Source organism: Pygoscelis adeliae, unplaced genomic scaffold, assembly GCF_000699105.1.
Source record: "Pygoscelis adeliae isolate BGI_AS28 unplaced genomic scaffold, ASM69910v1 Scaffold1000, whole genome shotgun sequence".
NCBI classification, from domain to species: domain Eukaryota; kingdom Metazoa; phylum Chordata; class Aves; order Sphenisciformes; family Spheniscidae; genus Pygoscelis; species Pygoscelis adeliae.
The window spans coordinates 187,747-207,855 of NW_008823952.1; the positions used below are offsets into that span (position 1 = coordinate 187,747).

Sequence of the window (20,109 nt, forward strand, 5' to 3'; positions counted from 1 at the left end):
GAACCTCCTGGACCGCGGGGGGGTCGCGGGGGGCTTGGGGGTGGGAGAGGGGCCCCCCCGGCTCCGGCGCGGAGCTCTCGGGTGGCGACTTCGGCCCTGTTTGACTCGGCCTTCAGTGGAAGGGCAGCGGTGGTCTCCTTTCCAGCGGCCCTTGAGATCCACCGATAAAAAATAGAGCGATTACCCCTTTTTTCCCATTAATTTTGACAGAGCGCCGTTTTCGTGAGCCGTGTCTTCCGACGCTCACGGCAATGGGTACCGGGTTGATTTCAAGGCAGCGGGATGCAGGTTGTTTGTAAATGGTCTCACTGATATTTTCCTCTCAGAAATATCGAGATCGCTTATGTCGATATCCTGTGTACGGTTTTAGACTGCAGGCTTTTATTTCTGAAGCTGCTTGTCGTGGGAATGCTCGCTAAGCTTCGTTTCGCTGTAGAAGGCTGGGGCAGGGGGTGAGTGGAGGAAAACACGTACGGGAGAACTCCTGAAGTTTTAAGGAGTATTCGTACGTGTGTTTGTAGAACGGAATCCGGAGCTGTAACTGGGTACGTTGACTCAAGTCTCCTCGCTTGCTTTCTGGCACGAGCTGGTAGGATGTGCTGTCCTTTGCCTCCGTCTTTCACTGGCTCCTGGAAAAAACTGGAGTTCTGTCCGTCTTCGGGGTGAAAAAACTTTCCCCAAGTGTCTTAATTACAAAACTAAGTAAACAGTATTTTAACTGCTGTAGCTGGTGAAGACAGCTTGTTTTGAGACATGAAAAAATCCAAAATTTCACCAGATTACTTGAGTATAATTTCACCAAATGTTTTAAATCACTTTCTGTAATTCGTATAAGTCAGTATTTGACTCTTGTCACTTAGTATTTGAGAATAAAATTCTGCGTCCGGTATTCTTTGATTTCTGACTTTATAAAGTCTTTGGAAAAAAAAAAAAATCAATTGCCTCTTGCGATATTTCAATACCGAAATATCATTCGGGCCTTTCCTCTGCTGGATTTAGAAGGACAAAACGGAACTTGGTTTCTTCTTTTGGTGCTCTCGCACTACAGCTCACTTCTCCTTGCCTTAACATACAGCTTTTATATTCCATTATCTTATTCTTTGCCTCCTGATTATGCTTTGAAGCCTCACCTGAGGCTGGGAACCCATGATTTTAGTCATTTTATGAGCATTTAACTAGAGACAATCACTGTCTCAGATAATCTGCATTGTAAACAGGCAAAAACAAAATGGCAAGGACAAGAGCACAGTACGCTGTTTGTGGGACACTGAAGTAAAGAGTGATTCAGAGTCAAGTCTTGGGAAGCTCGTTACCGCGCAGGCGCAGGATGTCTGTAAGGGGACCGACTCTGCAGCGGTTTAGGATCTTTTCCATCAGGATTAAAGTTGTGGGAACGGGTTTTTCTTGTTTATTTGTTCTTTTTTAATTGACGCTCCTCAGTCATTTAGGGGTTTTTTTAAGTGGTTCTTGAGTGGTGGTTCAAACTAAGGAACATGGTGTTAGGAGGGTATGTGTGAACTTCAGGATGGTAAATTGAACTTGCCCACAATGAAACACGACGTTCCCATTTCTGTTTAAAAGGAAGATACGTTTGAGCCTCAAACTCAGGTTTAAAGTGAGATGTGTGTCTTTGGCTGGAGAGCGCCGATTCTCAGAAGTTTTAAAGTCCTTCAAAACAAACTTCGTAATACTGCTGTTGCAGAATCCTTTCATTTAAATGAAATTACTTTGGAGATGTAGCTGCGTGGAGGCATTGTTTTTATTCTGAAAAGCATCATCCTTACCTGTCTGATCATAAAAACATGGTTTTCATACGGATCGGAACAGTAATTATTTTCTGGCTAATAAAACATTGGGTGTTGCTTTTACGAATTCCCTCCCGTCAGTACTCTGTGACGTGTAAAACTCTTCCTTCACCCCAAAGTGTGCAGCTGGTTTCAGCTAAATGTATATTGTGTTGTTGGAGGTAGTTTTAACTGTGGTGTAAAAAGCTGAAACCCTGATATATTTTCCGTCTTTGGTACTTCTTTTCAAAGCTTGAGAACTTGCAGGTTGAGGTTTTTCAGTGGAACCGTCTTTCTGAAAGCTGGTAGATGGTAATTGCTGTTTCAGGTGTTCACAGAAGGCCATTCCAATGGAAAATTCACATTTTTCCAGCTAAATAAGTTGTTTTAACAAGATAGAGGCATGTGGGTCTTCTTGTGAGACAGTCGTGCGAGGCCAAATAGCGTGTTGCATTTCCTTTATCCAGTGGAGGGTAGGAGACGCAGTAGTAATTTTCACCTTGTTAAAATCGCTTGCTAAATCTTTTTTTATTAATATTATTTTGCTAAGATTCATTGATGTTGGATGGCTATTTAGTTAAATATTGCAGAGCAAGCAGAGATGAAGTGAACTTGAAAAATCACGTTTATAATGGGAAATACTTTATCTTTTATTCCTGTAAGTAGGACTTCACACCTATGAGAGAAAGATCAGCAAAAGCCTTTGTGCTTTCTCCCCGGTTTGTTTATTTTGGGTGGGTTTGTATCTATCAGTTTCATTGTTTCTTGCAGCCTACTTTGCTGCTGTCGTGAGTCTTTCATGGGACAATAAGGCAGAGAAAAACAGTAAAAGAGGGAGGGAGAGACAGAGTGTGGTTTAGCACTACAGAAATGAATTGGGTGTTTCTGTAGCACTGGAAATTTATTTTAATTTTTGCTGTTGACTGGATTTCAGTTTGACAGTGCCCTGTTTACTCGTGACGCTTAGAATGTCTCCCTTTGCAGGGGTACAACACGTAGATTTTCCTTTATAAAAAACCTAAAACTACATTAGAGGGTATATAAAGTTGCGTCCCTTATACATGCTTGTCATTGATTCTGCTCTTCCTTTTTTTTGTCGCTTCAAGATACTTAAGTTACTTCCGTTCTCAATTTTCTTTCCTAAAAAAAAAAAAAAGCCAAAACAGTCTTTCCTACTTTCAGGCGAGCTCTGCAGCAGTAGCAACTGAAGAAAGAAGATGTTAGAATTGCATTGCTCCGCTGCTGCACCGGGGCTGGTTTCTTGCAGGCGTGAGCGGCGTGAAGTCGAGCAGGGTGTCAGTCAGGATCCTCGACTCCGATTCACGCTCCTGGCGATGCGGAGGGGAAAGCACTCTTGCGTTCGCAGCAGCAGCGACGTGATACTCTTAGCAAAGGCAGTCGGGATAGTTTTGATAAGCTGAAGGTTTCCAGAAGCTGGGAACAGCTGAAGCACTGCCCTGTTCCCGTGAGCTTTTTATTCCAGAGTGAAGCCTTCATTGTGCTGCTTCAGCTTAAACTCCGAATGAATCGTTGTACGTCTATAGACATAAGTATGTTGGGAAGCTGTATCATATGTTAGAGAACGTTTGTTCTGTGCTGTAAAGGATACGGTTTCACGTGTCGCCCAACCATCAGTTTTCTCTCCACAAAGTCCTGTTTTAGTAACTTATTTGGGGAGTTCTGCAGTGGGGCTCCTCAGATGAGTAAGGATTGCAAGAACAAGATTCTGCTCTTGGTGTACATTGACTTTTTACCCTCTAAGTATATGTCAGGCTGCAAGAGCTGTGGTTTATCTCAGTAGGGAAAAATCAATGACTCACATTTCCACAGAAAGAAATGTAATTTCCAGTCTCATAGCAACTGTCCTTTCAACAGTTTCAAACCTTCTGTGACAAAATGTTTAACACTCACCGATCATCTTTTAATGCTCTAGGCTGGTCCGCCCACTCACCCCACCTAAAAGCATGCGTTTTTACATCACTAAATCCCCCAATATTGGAGGGGGGATGCTGTCAAGACATGTTGAACAGTTAAATATAAAATCTTAGAAATGAGAGAAGTGTGACTGACTGTATTATATGGAGACGGAGTGACTTTTGCAGGGTTTAAAATTCAAAACTGTGATCTCTGTGCTTTGATTTTGAGTCCCTGTTTTGTTTTTATACACCTTCAGATGTTTTAAAATAGGTTTGGCTGGTAGCTTGGGTAAAATATTTTGGAAAATTATTTTACTTAGAGCAAGGTATTCTTTAGTATAAATGCTTTACCTTGGTTTTCTTCCTAGATCTCATGACTTGTTTATTTTCATGAAAAACCGGGAAATTCAGTAAACACATTTGACAGTAAACTTCAGTGTGGGGTAGGTCTGAACTGGTGCTGACAGACGGTTGGACTGCAGGTGTTGTCAGGGCAAAACGGGACTTGTCTCCTGTTCCGAAACGGGGGTTCGTGCCGCTCTGGGCTCCGAGGCCTCGAGAGGCGGCGTGCTGGGTGCTGCGCTCGACCTGCCCAAACCCACGGGGCGGGTGGAAAGGCTCCCACCGTGTCTTTCCTCTCTTGTCCCCGTGCGAAGGCGTAACAATGCTCGGGGTATCGTAGGGGAAGTGACAAAAAATGCTGTGCTATTCCATAATAGAAAGTGACATCAAAGGACAAAGAACTAATTAAAAATGTCCAAATAAGGCTAAAAGCATTATGCACTGAGATTCTCTAAAATATCCGTGGAAGTTGGGCACCTATCTGCTGTTCAAATTTATCATTAACTGAATTTAACTCGTTATTTTTCTTGTAGTTGATTATGGAAGAGGTGCACAAGAGCAGCAGTAACAGTTCAGTGACGCCTTCACAAACATCAGCTGTACAAGGTACAACACTACAGGCAGCTCAGCTCTCTCATATTGCTCAACAGGTAAAGCCTGGGCCAAATCTCAGCAAACATTTGAGGTAGTTAAGAGCCATTTTTTATGTACTACAAACTATATTAATTCTTGAGTTTTAGAAACACGCAGAGAAGAAAAAACAAAAGAAGGTTGAGAAAAATGTACTTGTTTGTTGATGGTTTTTGAGTTCAACATCAAAAATACAAATCTGCTAGAATGTAAAAAGTATTTTTTATAGGAGTAGCAGTAGTAATTAACTTTTTGCCAATTAAACCTAGATTCCAGCTACAACATTAACACAAAATTAATAAAATGGCTTGCATTCAAAAGACCAAAATTAAATTTCGTGCTCGTACAATGCAAAAATGCAACCCAGCATTTTTGTTAGATTGTGCGTCCTTTAAAATCGTCATCGACCTGACATACAGGAGCTGCTTAGTAATGAATCAAAGACCTAATTTTCATTTTTTTTTCCAGAAAAAGCATTTACAGCTCCTTTTGTAGTAATGGCAATCCTGGGTGCTCAGCACCATGGAAACACTTGGATTTTAGCCCAACATGAATGTATTTAATGTAATAAATCATATGAAGTTGGAAATTTGACATACTTACTACAAGGTAACATCGCTTTCAGAGCTTTGTCCTGGATTTCTCATGATTCAACTTTCTGCATCTGACAGAGCATCTCTTTCTAGGTAAAGTCTGCTCCCACAGCCGCGTAGCCGTCCTGTGAAACAACGAAGTTTTGCAGCTCGTCCACTGTTTGCCCTGTGGAGGCGATGTAGCTTTTGATGCAATATTTAGATAACTGCATGAGGCAAAGACAGGATAGAATATCAGCAAGCATCCTGTTGTTTGTTTACAGGCTGTTTTTCTGACGTGTTTTTATATGAGGTTGCCAATGTAACTTAATACTGTGATGTATGATACGAAAGTCGTATTAAATGAAAAGTTAGCTGTATGAGTTTTAATGTTGCCTTCATCTTTTCGTATATTCCAGAATAATAAAAGTAGTGAAGAAATTTGGTGAGGAAACTGGTTATTACTTATGCATCTCCGTGTATAACTTTAATCAATTTTTAAGTGCAAAGGCTCGTGCGAGTTCAACATCAAAAATACAAATCTGCTAGAATGTAAAAAGTATTTTTTATAGGAGTAGCAGTAATTAACTTTTTGCCAATTAAACCTAGATTCCAGCTACAACATTTATTGAAATTGATCATTTTAAAACCTTAAAGAACAGATGCTGTAATTTTTATTTGGAAAACATCTGCTCTTTGTTCTTCTTCCTTGTCCAGAGCTTGCATACCTTGTCTCCTTCAGTTTCCTTCCTGGTCTGGTGTCTTTCATACGGCCCTTGTGCCTTGAACTTTCTAAGTAGATTGGTCAGCTTTTGCTGTGCTTAACTCTTGTGGTTTCTTCTCTGTGAACTTTTTGAACCGTAGCCTCGTACCGGTTGCTTAAAAAAAAAAATCCAAGAACACCGAATATGTACTTTATTCATGCTACCTTCTGCATCAGTTTAGTATTGTTAGTCTGATCTGTCCTAAGCCCCTAGTCTTGTTAGTGATTTCATCTTGATTTAGATAGGGCGCTAAACTCCTATTAACTTCAGTGAGAATTAAGGCTACTTATTCAGCACTTTTATTTCTGCTCATCGAAGTCTAAGACACTCTTAAAATGGATCAAAGCTTAAAAAAAGGAACCACCACAAATGTGGGGCTTTATCCGTGCATATGGATGGAGTTACATGAAAGCAATCGTGCTCAGTCTCGATGTGATTCTCAAGAAGTCTGCTTCATTGTGGTTCATTTAGAACTGCTTGTTTTCAAGTTGCAGCATTTTAATCTTTTGCACATAATGCTACGTTTGATTTTCCCCCAACCTAAGTCAAATAAGTAACTGTTTCAGCCTTTTTTGTATGCAGATATGTATCTCAAAAATGTGTATCTTTAAAGGATACCTTCTGTGACTTAATTAGACTTAAAAGAAGCATCTGCTAATGCATGTTCTCCACTAGTTTTCCTACATGTCTATACACTTTCTGAATACTGGAGAACAAACTACAGCTTTTGTTAATGATTCTTTGATTTGTTGTAGATGTCTCTAAGAGGTCCCGCTCCCCTGACAGTTGTTCAGCTTCCTGGAGAACAAGTCCAGGTCCAGGGAGTCATTCAGACAGCGCAGTCCTCTTCTGTAATCCACTCACCCCAGGTGCAAACAGTGCAGGTAACTACAGAATGTCTGATAAACAACCAAGAATCCTGTGTTATGTACGTGAAAAGACTTGTAACGACTTGTCAGACTAACTCTGCCACAGTGCAGCCTTTTGGGCCCTGCTGCGAGCAATCCAGTGACGGTATTTTCGGGATACATCGTTCTTAATGTTGAAATTATTTGCAGTGCTAAAGTTGCCTTTGGAGTTGAAATTAAACTATTTGACATTGCCTCCCTTTATAAAAAAACAAAACAAAACCGCAACTCTTTAGTTGGTGCTCCTAACAGATGTGCAGTCAGTGTGTTTCAATACCAAAATGAAGAGAGTATAGAATAACCTAACGAAGAAGAATGTGTGTTTGGAAAAGGTAGACCTGAATGATGGTGGATGAACTGCTGATGGCTCACCTCACGTACGCTGTAACTCTGTTTCTGTGGTACCTAAGTATTCTCTTACTCATTTGCCATGTGATTTTTGTATAAGCCACTTCAGAGAGGTGCCTTGGGGATTTTACAGTCGAGTCTGTTACTACTTCATTCAGTCCTTGGCTGCAGAGAGCCCTCTGGGCGGCATGGCATTGGAGTTACGCTGTGAAATAACTGCACTAGTCAGCCGAATGACTGGAAGAACTGCGCCTAAACACATTAATTTGTCACTGATCCTTTGTACTGTGCTTATCTATTCATATGACATTAAATTGATAAACCATGAAAAGTAAACGTATGATGCGTTCTCAGCTATCATTGTTCCTGTAACATCAGATCATGGAAAAGAAAACACATTTCTCTCTTCTGAAGACAGTTAAGCATCTGTTTTAGTAGGTTGTCTTTACTTGAGTCTCCACTAATCCCTTCCCTATCATCGTGTTCTAGTTGCAGGGTCCCCGCTGACTGTATTCTTTCCTTTTTTTTTTTTTTCCTGTAATTTATGAACGTTGTGGCCTTATTGCTCTAAGGGGGGAAAAAAAGTAATACATGAGCAGCTTTATTTTAAATGTTGGTAGTAGGTTGCTCTTTTTGTCTCTGTAGCAGCAGTTAAGTGAGAAATTCTTGACTTTTTGTTGCTGGCACACAGATAAGTACAAATAAAATGTTTTGTTAGCTGGTACTTAATAAGGAGCATCAGAGAAAAAAATAACACTTGCCAACTGTATGAGGACACAGTGGAATAAAGAGAAAATTACAGATAATACTTTGCATATTTACTCCCTGATATGCTGCTGCCTTAAATATTACTTTCCTTTGACTCATATTCTGACCAACAAAATACGCTGCTTTTCTGTCTACGTAAAAGATTTCAAGTATTTTCTATGTTTGTCTTTGTAAGTAAATGGTGTTCCTGTTTCCGTTCCCACCAGCTCCTTAGACAAATTTATGTGTGGGAGCGGCTCACCTCTTCAGACCACATCAGCTACTGAGATAGTTAGGCTTGTGTGATTTTTATGAAAATAATAAACCATTTGTATTTCTTCACAGTGCTGTTTTAAACATTCTGGATTGATTAATCCTGCAGTTTAATCCAGCTAGAACAGCTTGCTTCAGATGGCGGACGTTTTCCAGCTTTTAATGTGATAAATAGTTTGGGAGAATCTCTTGAGCTTCCTTTTTTTTGGCAGGGGGGGGGTGGGGTGGTGATGGTGGTGGTGTCTGTTTCATTGTGATCTTACTAATGTAACAGTCTTTGATAATTGCTAGAAGTAGTAGATAGCACTGGAACTAGAAATCCATCATTTTTTCTTTCTCTTTGTAATTAGCTGCATTTGTGTAGTTTTCATGCAGCTTTAGCTCATACACAATTAAAATGTGTAATCTCTTCTGGGTATTTCTTCTGAAGTGCACCCCGTAACCACATGGAATGTGTTTTCTAGGTATCTTCTTTGTCTGAGAGTGAAGATTCTCAGGATTCATCAGATAGCATAGGCTCTTCACAGAAAGCTCGAGGCATCTTAGCTCGTCGTCCATCTTACCGGTAAGTACTGTATGTAATATATTTTGTTATTTTTATTTGAAACCAAAATAGCAACTTCTTTCAGTAGCTTCATATGTTCTGTCAACCTCTAAGTTGTTTTCTTTCTCTTGAAACACGCATTGGATCTGTTCATGCAGTAAACGTTCTGAGGATGCCATGTTAGCTATCATTTGCTACAAGGAAACTTTGACTTAACTGGAGATCAGCTTCAACATGATGTGGCATAGGAAAAATTGTTTATCAGCTGTAATTTTACTCAGTTATAGCATTTTACTGAAATGAGGAGTGTAGTCAAATGCCACATCCTGGCTTTTCAAATAATAAATTTGTTAGAAACTTAACACAAAATTTAATATTTTTTTACAATATCGTTCTGAAAATTTTAGAAGACAGTTTATGAACCTACCTGGTACTCCTATCTGTGATTATTGTTCCCACTTCTGCCACTGCTTTTCATTTTTTGAATGTTTTATCCACTCCTCTTAGTACTTTCTGACGGCTTTATCTCATCTTGAATTACGTATCAGAACAAATAATTCAGGAGGGATTTTATTATGTTGCATGTAGTCAAAAACGGTGGTGGAAAAGAGCAATTCTGAATCTTCAGTTAAAGTAGCCAGGATAGGAAAAGACAAGCTGTAAGCAGAGCTTCTGTGGGAGAACTGTTTAGCTGTGCGGGTTTGGGATCAGGAGTCGTCAGTTCTGCTTTTCTCTTCATATAACTGCCACTAATTCATCGTTTGGCCTGGGGTAAGATGCATAAAATTCCTGCTTCCATTGGTTCTTCTTTTAAATAGAGATGTGTCTGTTTTCATAGGGTATTGTTACATAGGACATGGGTTGTTTGAGAAGCTGTGCAAGAGTGAAATTAAATGCAGAAAAGAAATAGAAAGCCTTACTGTGTACTGAAAGAGGAAGAGAGCTAATTTTTAAACTTTTCTGTAGTGATCTACTCCTTTGTGGTTTATTCTGACACCAGACAGAGCAAACTGGTTTTAATTGGATATACAAAGCCTATTCCTGAGAGAATTAGAGGATCAAGTTGTAAATCAGAAAAATCTCTTATTAGGCCAGTTATATATCCCCGGAAAATGTTTATGTTTTACTGAAATGAAATGAAATGATGCAGCCGCAGTGCTAGTTTTCGGCGCACCGTTTTTCTGGAGATTACTGAAATCTACTGCAAATGCTGCAGGTTTTCATTGCAGGCTTACCAGTTCAAACATCTAAGGCTTTTAGAGGGTAATGATTGAAAATCTGGAATTTGTGCTGATTTGCACATACACATACTTTATAAATCAGTAGCTGACTTGAATTGCTCTTAGCTCATAAAATGATTCAAATATTTAACTAAAAAACTGGACTATACAAACTACAGAAGTGTAATTACAGAAGGAGTTTGAGGCAGTCACCTCATACAAAATTTTGTTAATTCCAAAAGGTGTTGTACATCAAAATTTGAGTGTTTATTTCTGTAATACAAAATAGGGATAGCAGTTTGTAACTGTTGTTGCAGTAATTTGTAGTTTTTGCCTACTATTAGAGCTGATAAAGAAACTCTGGTTTTTAACAGGAAAATTTTGAAAGATCTTTCTTCGGAAGATACACGTGATAGAAAAGGAGATGAGGAGAGTCCTGGGGTCTCTACTGTTACATCTATGTCCGTTCCCACACCTATCTACCAGACGAGCACTGGACAGTACAGTACGTTATACAAAATACGTGCCTAACTGGACACATTTTTTATTCAACTTGCCTCAAAATACAGATTTTCTTTTTGTTATATATTTGACTAAGATGAAAAAAAGTTTGGCTATTTATCTAACAGTTAATGAAGTTAGTACTGTTATTACATGGAAGTAGACCGGTATCTAAAGACTCCAGATAAACTCAATGCTTCATTATGTTAATTTTTGCATATTAAGACAAGACATTCAAAGGACGTTGTTACGGAATACATAGCAGCCTTCTAGTGTTAGATTTAGTCCAAAACTTGAGATCGGTGAAGATACCATTATATATATCATAGGGCCACACCAAAAGGTGTTCCTGTGATATCAGGGAGGTAGCAAAAAAAAAAAGGATTTGTTCCTTTGATTTTATCACCTAGTATTCATTGTGCTTGTGAGCCAAAAAGCAGCCTGCTCCGGCACCTGGAGCACCTCCTCTCCATCCCTGTTCTCTGAGCTGGGTGTTCACACTGTTTCTCACTTCCCCCCGCCCCTCACTCCTTTGCCTGTTGGATTTTTGCCCTTTCTTAAGGACGTTTCCACCAGCTGTGGCCAGCGTGGGTCCATGTGGAGCTGGTGTCCGGCTCGGGGCAGTCCCAGACCTCTTCTCACAGAGGCCACCCCTGCGGCTCCCCCCACTACCAACACCTGGCCGCTTACACCCAATACGTTTAGTAAGAACCCAGCAGCAAGGTCTGATAGTTGAAAGTGACAGAAGAAAAAAGCCTTCCAAAACTGGCACTATTTTTCAGCAGTGGAAACAGCTGTACAGCCTCCAGATTTACCTTCATCTGTATGTTATAACATACAGCTACAAACACTGTTGTGCATGTTCCTTTTTCTTTAAGTTGCCATTGCTGCAAATGGATTGCAGCTGGCCAGCCCAGGTACAGATGGTGTGCAAGGTCTGCAGACACTAACGATGACAAATGCTGGCGGTACTCAGCCTGGGACAACGATACTGCAGTACGCGCAAACATCAGATGGTCAACAGATACTTGTACCCAGCAACCAGGTGGTAGTGCAGAGTGAGTACGCCTTCTGGCAATGGTTAGAAATCCCCATCACTAACGCAAGTGTAACTTTCTAACGCTACCACGTTTTGATGTCTTATGCTATTATCGCAACAGCTGCATCAGGAGACATGCAGACTTACCAGATCCGCACCACACCAACTACCACATCCCTTCCTCAGACTGTGGTGATGACATCTCCTGTCACTCTGACATCACAGACAAGTAAGACAGATGATCCGCAGTTGAAACGAGAAATAAGGCTGATGAAGAACAGGTATGTAAGTGCACGTGGGCTGCTTTGATTTGTTAGTTTAGTGTGCTGAAATGTATCTTCAAAGGACAAATTATGAGTCTTGCGAGCTAGCTTTACTGACTGCGCCATCAGTATGGTATGCCGCTGCATCCAGCGACTAAAAACATTGGAAATTCTGACCAAAACACGCTCCGTGTTCCGTCTCACACAGTTTGGCGGAAAGAAATTGTTTTTTCCCTGCAGATTGACTACCGTGTGTGTTACCAGATACTGCTGAATTTCATTCTCCGCACCTATCGTTGTGTACTTGTCGGTTTGTTTTGTTCACGATGGCAGTGCCGGCTCTCTCCTCTCATATTGGTCAGAATCGTAACAGTCATAAAATAGACACATCTCAAATCTAAAATAAACAATTACTTCTGCTTGTCTTCCAGAGAAGCTGCTCGAGAATGCCGTAGAAAGAAGAAAGAGTATGTTAAATGTCTGGAAAATCGAGTTGCGGTCCTGGAAAATCAGAACAAAACTCTAATTGAAGAGCTAAAAACTTTGAAAGATCTTTACTGTCATAAAAGCGTGTAAGAAAAGAAGGTAAAACTTTTGTGGACTGTTTAAATTTCAGAGGAGAATTTTTTTTTATACTGAATTTTTTAAACTAGATGAAAGGTCAAAAATGAAACTTTTCTACCTAGATTTCACAACTTAAAGACTATATAGATTTTATTTACAACATGTTGGTGACAAAGTACAAAAAGGAAACAAGAAAACCTCACCAAAATTCCTGCTAACCTGCTGGCAACTGGAAACTTATAAAGTCAAGATTGCATCTACAATAAAAGGACAGTCACGTTTTACGAGGCAGGTGATTAGCATTTCTTTGAAAATTTCTACAAATACCTCTTGTAACGGAGGCAATATTTGGTTGCAATTAAAATGCGGATGAAATGGAATCCTTGCCATAGTTGACATTATTAGTAACATTTATAACCAGTATATGTTTTGATTTCTTACTCTTTTTCAATCCTTACTTTTTCTTTCAGTTATTTGTATGTAAATATTTTTATTTTAACCTGTAAGTTGTTATTTACAGGTGCAGATGATAAAAAAAGCTAATACTTTGCTAGAGGTATAAATTATGTTTACTCTTTCTCAGCTGACAGCTTAAGAAGTTGGGGTTTTTTTTTCGACGTTTGCTGTGTTTATCAAATTTGGAAAGGATCTGCAGAAAGCAGTGAGAGGCCTAGTCCCGAAAATGTCTGAGGCACATGAAATCAGGTGTTGACTTTTCTTAAGAGAATTCAACACATCCAATTATTTTAAAGTACGGTGTGGTAGAACGAGTACTGGTGAACAGGCGTTTCTGAAGAATGATTTCACAATAGTTTGTTCTTAGTTGTTGGGCATGATAAAGATCTATAATTGAAAAATAAATTGTGTGCTGATTATATATCCAATTAAACATGCATTGCTTATTCTGTCTGGAGATTCTACTGTGCTTTGGAACATTTAAACCAAATAGATGAAGAACGATAAAATAAAAAATGGAAGATATATACCAAAGGGTTAATGAGGTTCTAATATATGGTTTATATGCTGAAAGTAGTGCAAAATTTCCAGACTAATTTTGTAAGGTAGGGGATATTTTGCAAAGTAATGGTATCTTTGTAAGAAAATATTCTATTGAAAACAGGTAGATGGTTGGTATATTTTGTAGCTAAATTGTGATCTTTACAAATTCTGAAATTGAGTTTATATACGTATTTTGACAGTTTATATATTTCATTTTAGTAAACAAATGAAATATTTTGTGAACCAGATTTTCAAGCATATATTTTTATGGATAGTACAAAGTCAAACGAGATCCTCTTTGGTGTAGGAGATATTTGAATTAATTTTGTATGTCTGTAGGCAACTTGCAAAAAAAAAAAAAAGGATCCTAAAGAGTATTGGGAACAAAAAAAAAAGAAAAAAAAAATCAGGGCTTTTTTATTCCCCACAGTTGATATTATCTGCACATTAGATCTGATTGCTATCAGAGATTCTAGTTTGTATGATTTTAATTTGTTTCAGGTTAAAATTAAATGTTTGACATGATCAGGACTCTTTTGGGTGTGGAATCTCCATTCTTGGAGATACTCAAAAGCCGTCTGGACGTGGTCCTGGGCGACCTGCTCTGGGTGACCCTGCTCGAGCAGGGGGTTGGACAAGGTGACCTCCAGAGGTCCCGTCCAACCTCAACCATTCTGTGGTTCTGTGATTCTGTGAAATAGAAAATGTGTATGCAGTGCTTATTGCATGAATAATAAATACACTATTTTCCATAGTTAGGACTGAATCCTGCTTCCAGTTATGTCAGCGGGAATTGCACTATGGACTATGCTATTAAAAAGGTGTTAGAGCTACGTGTGTGTTGTGCTAGCTCAGATCTGAATGAAGTTAAAAGATGTACTCACTCCCTAGATGTGTAATGCTTATCATATGGTCAGTCAGTATTTTTTATTTTACTCATTTTTTAATTAATGGACTTCTTAGCAAGCAGAGCTCTTTGCAAATGGTATGAGAAAGACTGCATTCCACAATCACATTGTTAGTAGGCTATAAAAATGCATTTTTTTCTAAAGTTTCTAAATATATGATCGTTACGGACATGATCCACGATACGTTTCCTTTAGGCCAAACTGGAGTATACGTTTGCGATCATGTCAAAAAGGAGTGCTTTTGTTGCACATCAAAAATAGCGAGCAAGGCTGAGAACATCATTACATTCGGCACCTGCTCCAAAAGAGGGGTTTGGTGCCTCCCAATTCTGTTAGTGGAATTTCAGGAGAAACGAACGCCTCGGAACGTGCTTAGCACCTCAGAGAATTGGACCTTGTCGCTCTGTCTCCCATCAGGTGTGCGTACGCTCTTTGGCGTATGTTTAAGAGGGTTTGACCTACAGTACTGAAACTAATTTGGTAACTCCTCTGTATGGTATTTTGATCCTCGCTGTGTGCTGTTGTTCCTTTACCTTCTTTTGTAATACGGAATAATAATAAAAAAAGCTATCAAGTGTTAAGACTGTAAAAAAATGGTGGCCAATTCTTTCTGTATTCAGCAAGTGAAACAAGTGTAGTGCTGCCAGACATAACATTAGTAAATTTTTATCCTCTTAAAATAGTGTTTCGGAAAGAGCAGCTTATTTTTCATCATGGAAATATTAAACAGTAACATGAGTTTGCTCTTTAAGTAATCACTTATCATGAAATACTTATTTTGGATTTACTTCAAAATCTAGATTGTAAGAGAGTAAAATCTATATCCTGAGAGTAAGAGAGATAGAACCTAATACTGTTCTGCTGGTTATTTCCAAACAAAAGTACATGCTTTATATGAATTGTAAATATTTGTCAAAACAATTAGATGGTTGCAAATTTTGACCTTGGTAAATAAAGTCGCCAAAATATAATTCTGATGGTCCTTATTTATTTTTAATTAACACAGTACTACAGCGGTGCTGAGCAAATGTGCATACATTGTGTGGTATCAGGTCTTTTACAGTGGCTGAGAATAAACATTTAGTCTATGAAACAGCACCCAGAGATCTTTTATCTGACGTGTCCTTTCAGCAGTCGGAGTACTAAGTTATTTGTGCATAAATTTTAGTCATCACTAAAAATAATAAGTGGATAATACCTTTTGTCTTTCTGCAGGTTTTTTTTCTTTTTTAGTTTTCAGAAAGCTGAGCCACTCTTAACTAAAGGCATTTTGTATGCACCCAGCAGAGGGAGCATCTCTGCCGTCTACAAAATCGCGGTAGTATTGCTAAGTAGTACTTAAGCTTCTGATAGCTGGAAAAGCACGGAAATAGGGTGGGAAAAGAGTATTTTCAGTTGGTAACGTTTCTATATTCGATTTCATTCTTAGGGTCAAGGTTGTTACCGTTTCCTCTACCGTTAGTATGGATACCAAAGGCAGAAAACAAAGAAGATAACACAATTGCAAACATGACCTCTAAAAATAAGTGTATGTCCTTTGGCTCTTAGATTTATTCTGAAAGGGGAGTTAGCGCTCTCTTCAAAGTTTTAACGGGCAGGCCAAGCCTCTGCGATGGTGACGCAGTGGTTTGTCCCTTTAGAAAGTCTACGCAAGTACTGTACGTATCGCAGTCAGAAAGATGGTAAGTGTACTGCTCACGGGATTCACAGCCTTGTTACTCAACAGAAGTTCAGATTTTATCCATCTTCTGTATTGGGATAAACGGACATAGATCCCGGGAAATTTTGGTCGGCCACAGCCAACTCCAAAACTAGCAATCCCTATGAGATAGTATTTGTCGGTACTAGGGTGATAGCACGCTAAAGGTCCACCGCTGTCTCCCTGTAAATAAACAATATGAAAAACCAGTAACATACGTTCCCTTCCAGGAGTCCATGTAGAATTAAAGCAGTAATGCATCCACTTCTTTCCCCCCCCCCCTAACTTTTTTGATCAGCTAAGTTAACTGGACAGTAATAATGACAGTAATGCACGGATAGTAGTACACAGACAAATTAAGATAGAATTTGGTGATGCTGGGTGATACTGCCTTGACTGGAATACCGTGCCTGCATTAGTTTGTGTCTTTAACTAAAGTTTTGTTGTTGTGTTTGTTTTTGCACCTTTTCATTCCAAGGCTTGTCTCCCTCAACTTTCTCACTCGTCAGTTAATAAGGAGAATATATTGTCCACACAACGTGTAAGTACCAAGAAACACAGCAATGAATACACAACCCTGAATCTTTGCCGTATCGCCTACTTAAAGGAAAACTGCTGAGGGAAGCAGGAAGCATATCTGACCAAGTACTTACAAATACGTTATGGCTTTTAATTATAAATGTCTCCATGTCACAACTGGTGCCCCAGCTTTTGCACACTAGTGCTTTTGACCCGAGAACTGTCTTTTCTGAGAAAGCGCTGCTGATTGCTCAGCATTTACATAAAAACTTCGCCGTGCCACTGAACCGTATCACTTTCCAATGCTGCTGCTCTCTTTCAAAAGCATAAAAACGGGCAAGACGCTTGTGTGCTTCACACACGCTACGGATGTACAACACTGATACGCGTGCGTGTAGCCATACGTATGTTTGTGTAATGGTATATCATTTAGTAACATCTCTGTGGCAAGCAGTGTATAAATACGTCTGCGGTCTTTCTCCTTTCACTTATTCTTGTCTTCTGCTGAGTATCACTCAATTCTTTGTGTATGTTTTTGAGATGTGTTTTTTCTTTGGAATCACCATCCCATCTCTTTCTATTTACGATGCTGCTTTTGCAGTTTGACACGTTTTCTCTTTAGTATTTTTGCCACTTAAATTAATTACGCTACAAATGCTGCTCATCATGATGCCCCTGAGACTCTGGCTTGGGGCTTTCCATAGTGGCAGGTCGGGCACGGTGTTCATTCTTACCTGACAGGTATCGGTGCCTCCTGATCGGGAGCCAGCACAAATCATGTTGTTGTTAACCAGACCTCCATACGCATCAGAACTGTTACAGATGCTAGAAGGAATGATTTCCACTTGTGCTTCTTTTAACACAGCCGAAGTTTTACCTTTAATGGAAGACGGCATATAGAAAGGTAAAATATTTATGCTGTTGTGTGCAGCAATTCTTACTGTGCTCTTTTTTTCCCTGTTCAGCTAGCTTAAGCATGTTTCAGTACATGTTTAGACATGTGCCTAATAGAGAGATTGTGCCTACTTCTAACAGATTTAAACTTAACTGGGTTAAGGATTTGCAGACTTTGATTTGATGTCGTTTTTGCAATTCTTATTCTGAAGAAACATTGATGATAACAATACTGCTTACTAGGCTTGCTCAGAATGCTCACCTCAAAATAAGAGGTGACTTACCAAGCAAGCTTATATGATCCCCACAAGATGCACGCCACCAGCTGCCGTCATATCAAGTTTGTGCTCATTGTGATGAAAGAGAGAATTTGAGGGAGTGCAGCCATTTGTATAGTCCATGGGGACCCCTAAGTTCACAATGCACAGCATCAGAACTGTTGTTTTTCAGTAAAAAAGCTCTTTCTAGCAGACAACATTGAGTAGCTGTACCATGAATCTGAAAGTCAGGCTAGTTTATTTTCCTTTTTTCATGTTATACTTGGAAGAAAGACTAGAAAATTTACACCTTTGGTTACATCTGTGTGGATCTAATCTCCTTTCAGTGGAAAAAATACTGAAAGCAGATACTCAATCGCGGAAGGATTTCATGACATTGTGTGATGAGACCATAACCTGAACAAATTCAGTTCTCTCTCGGTGAGCTTGAGGGTCTGGAACCCCATATTAGTTACGTAGCTTAGAACTTGATCAGCAACGCAAGCCAATTTTTACCTTTTTCTGCTGTTCGTCCCCAACCGCTAATAAAGCATTCTGTTTCATTGTCGGTGTATGGGTAACGGTGTGCAGGAGGTAAGCAGATAGGCTGAATATAGTCGCTGTAGCGTACTGCGGAATCAAGTTCAAATAATGCAATATCATTTTCAAATGTTTCGCTCTTGAATTCTGGGTGCACAGTGATGCTTCTAATATTTCTTTTTGCTGCGTGTTCGCCATGTTCCCAAAGGTTATGCACGCCCAAAAGAGCTCTCCAGGAATGTGGGTCCCTACGAGAGAATTGATGTATTTTTTACAATTACGTTAAAGTCAATGCGTTTCTTGATGGCATTGTTTTAACCGATTGTTTCACTGTTGGCTTATGTGCCTTTAGGAATATACATTGAAAATTCTGTAGTAAATATTTTCTGGAACGTATTTGGCTAATTTCATTTTGTCTGTTTTGAACACTCGGTTTGCCTAATGCTGGTTATGGCTGTTCTAAGGTGAATTCAGATTAATGATTTAAGCTGATACTCAGATTTTGCTTCCCACCCCACCTCAGCAGAGGCCTCCCGGGAGATATTCTTTTGAAAAAGATAAAAACACGGATTTATTTTGCAGAAAGGAAGTGGTCTTATACCCACAATGCTTGTAAAGACTGTGCTTGTACCTAGATTTGGGAAATCCATTAACTAGAAGTTACAAATAATGAGTATCAACTTAATATTAAATTTAGAAATAGTCATTCAGACCTCATTTCTAGTCAAGTATGTTGAAAAAAGCTTCACTGACAATAAGTGAGAATGGAATTTGGCCTGTGATGAGCAAAGGGCAGGCTGTAAAATTCAGATTAACCTCCAAAATTCTCCAGAGTGTAAGATAAAAATTAAATTGATTGTTTGCAATATAACGCCTCTCTAAATCAATGTTTGTAGAAGTGCCTTTAAAGAAGCAAGGAACTGATCTACCACGGTCCTGATAAATGGTAAAATTCCAAAGTTCAGCGATTTTTACAGTTCAGTTCCCCTCAGGTCATTTATGTCAACACAGTTGACATGAACTTGCATGAACTAGCGTGCAGATTTTGCAACTGTGTTAAAGACTACAGAAAAGACAACAGTGATCAGATAGCTGAAATGCAGCAGAATTGCTGCAAGTGCAATTAAAAGCCCTGTTCTAAGGCATGTTTTTACCATATTGTCCAAAAAAAAAAAAGTTAAGTGCCAAATTGTTCATTCTATTAAACAGGAAAAAATGGAAATAGTGTTAAAACTAATGAATTGTAACATTTCTAATCTAAATATTGCAACATTTGCTTTCTGCAGTGAGCTTTACTAGTTTAGAAAAATCTATTGATCAGAAAAATTAGAGCTCCGTGAAAAAAAAAAAAGCCCCCAACCTAACCAAAACGTCACCTGGATCAAAAACAAATGACCCTTTATTAAAAATAACAAAGGTTGTTCTGGGCCAAGCTAGAAGTGTGTATCCAAGACTTCCTGATGTTGACTTATAAAGACATAACTTTGCATCCTGTGCCGGGCCGGCGGCCGTCACCACACACGACCGTTACGGCAAAGGTGACAAGGGGACGGTGTTTGGTCCTTAGCACCACGACCAGTCCCTCCTACGGGCCGTATCGGTACACAGGAGCTGCACAGGTTGGGTCTGCACATCGGTTCTGCACTGTGAGAGCTCGGTCCGTGTGTGTCCCGTTGATTTGTTCAGAGACACCACAGGTGATGCTTTGCTGACCTACTGTGCCATCCTCATGCTTAATAGAAAGAGGTATTAGCAGGAATACGTACTTCCTTTGTGTAATGCAGTGGCCTGCTGTAAGTACTGAATTCTCATTAGCTAAAGCTCCGCCACAAACGTGTGCAAATTGTACACCAGCTTGGTGAATCTGGAGGCTGACTG

At 39.4% G+C, this 20,109-nt stretch overlaps 2 protein-coding genes across 4 annotated transcripts in view; one reads left to right on the forward strand and one right to left on the reverse strand.

The window, feature by feature from the left end:
• The first annotated feature begins 4,557 nt into the window (after positions 1-4,557).
• Positions 4,558-15,293, forward strand: ATF1 (activating transcription factor 1). 3 transcript variants are annotated; one of them, XM_009321336.1, is made up of 8 exons: positions 4,558-4,692; positions 6,764-6,892; positions 8,749-8,849; positions 10,423-10,553; positions 11,428-11,607; positions 11,710-11,869; positions 12,283-12,436; positions 14,518-15,293. In XM_009321336.1, the coding sequence occupies exons 1-7, from the start codon at positions 4,582-4,584 to the stop codon at positions 12,425-12,427; spliced, it is 957 nt and encodes a 318-aa protein (XP_009319611.1). In that variant the 5' UTR covers positions 4,558-4,581; the 3' UTR covers positions 12,428-12,436; positions 14,518-15,293. The 3 variants fall into 3 exon arrangements, with proteins under 3 accessions (XP_009319611.1, XP_009319603.1, XP_009319618.1); XM_009321328.1 differs by having other exon boundaries at positions 12,283-15,281; XM_009321343.1 differs by having other exon boundaries at positions 4,568-4,648; positions 12,283-15,281.
• TMPRSS12 (transmembrane (C-terminal) protease, serine 12) overlaps positions 14,936-20,109 on the reverse strand; it is a 6,144-nt gene continuing 970 nt past the window's right edge. The window contains exons 2-5 of the mRNA XM_009321424.1: positions 19,998-20,106; positions 18,208-18,479; positions 17,275-17,417; positions 14,936-16,204 (exon numbers count right to left, since the gene is read on the reverse strand). Of these exons, the coding sequence (XP_009319699.1) occupies positions 15,968-16,204; positions 17,275-17,417; positions 18,208-18,479; positions 19,998-20,106 (761 nt within the window). The 3' untranslated portion in view covers positions 14,936-15,967. The remainder of the gene's footprint in view (positions 16,205-17,274; positions 17,418-18,207; positions 18,480-19,997; positions 20,107-20,109) is intronic.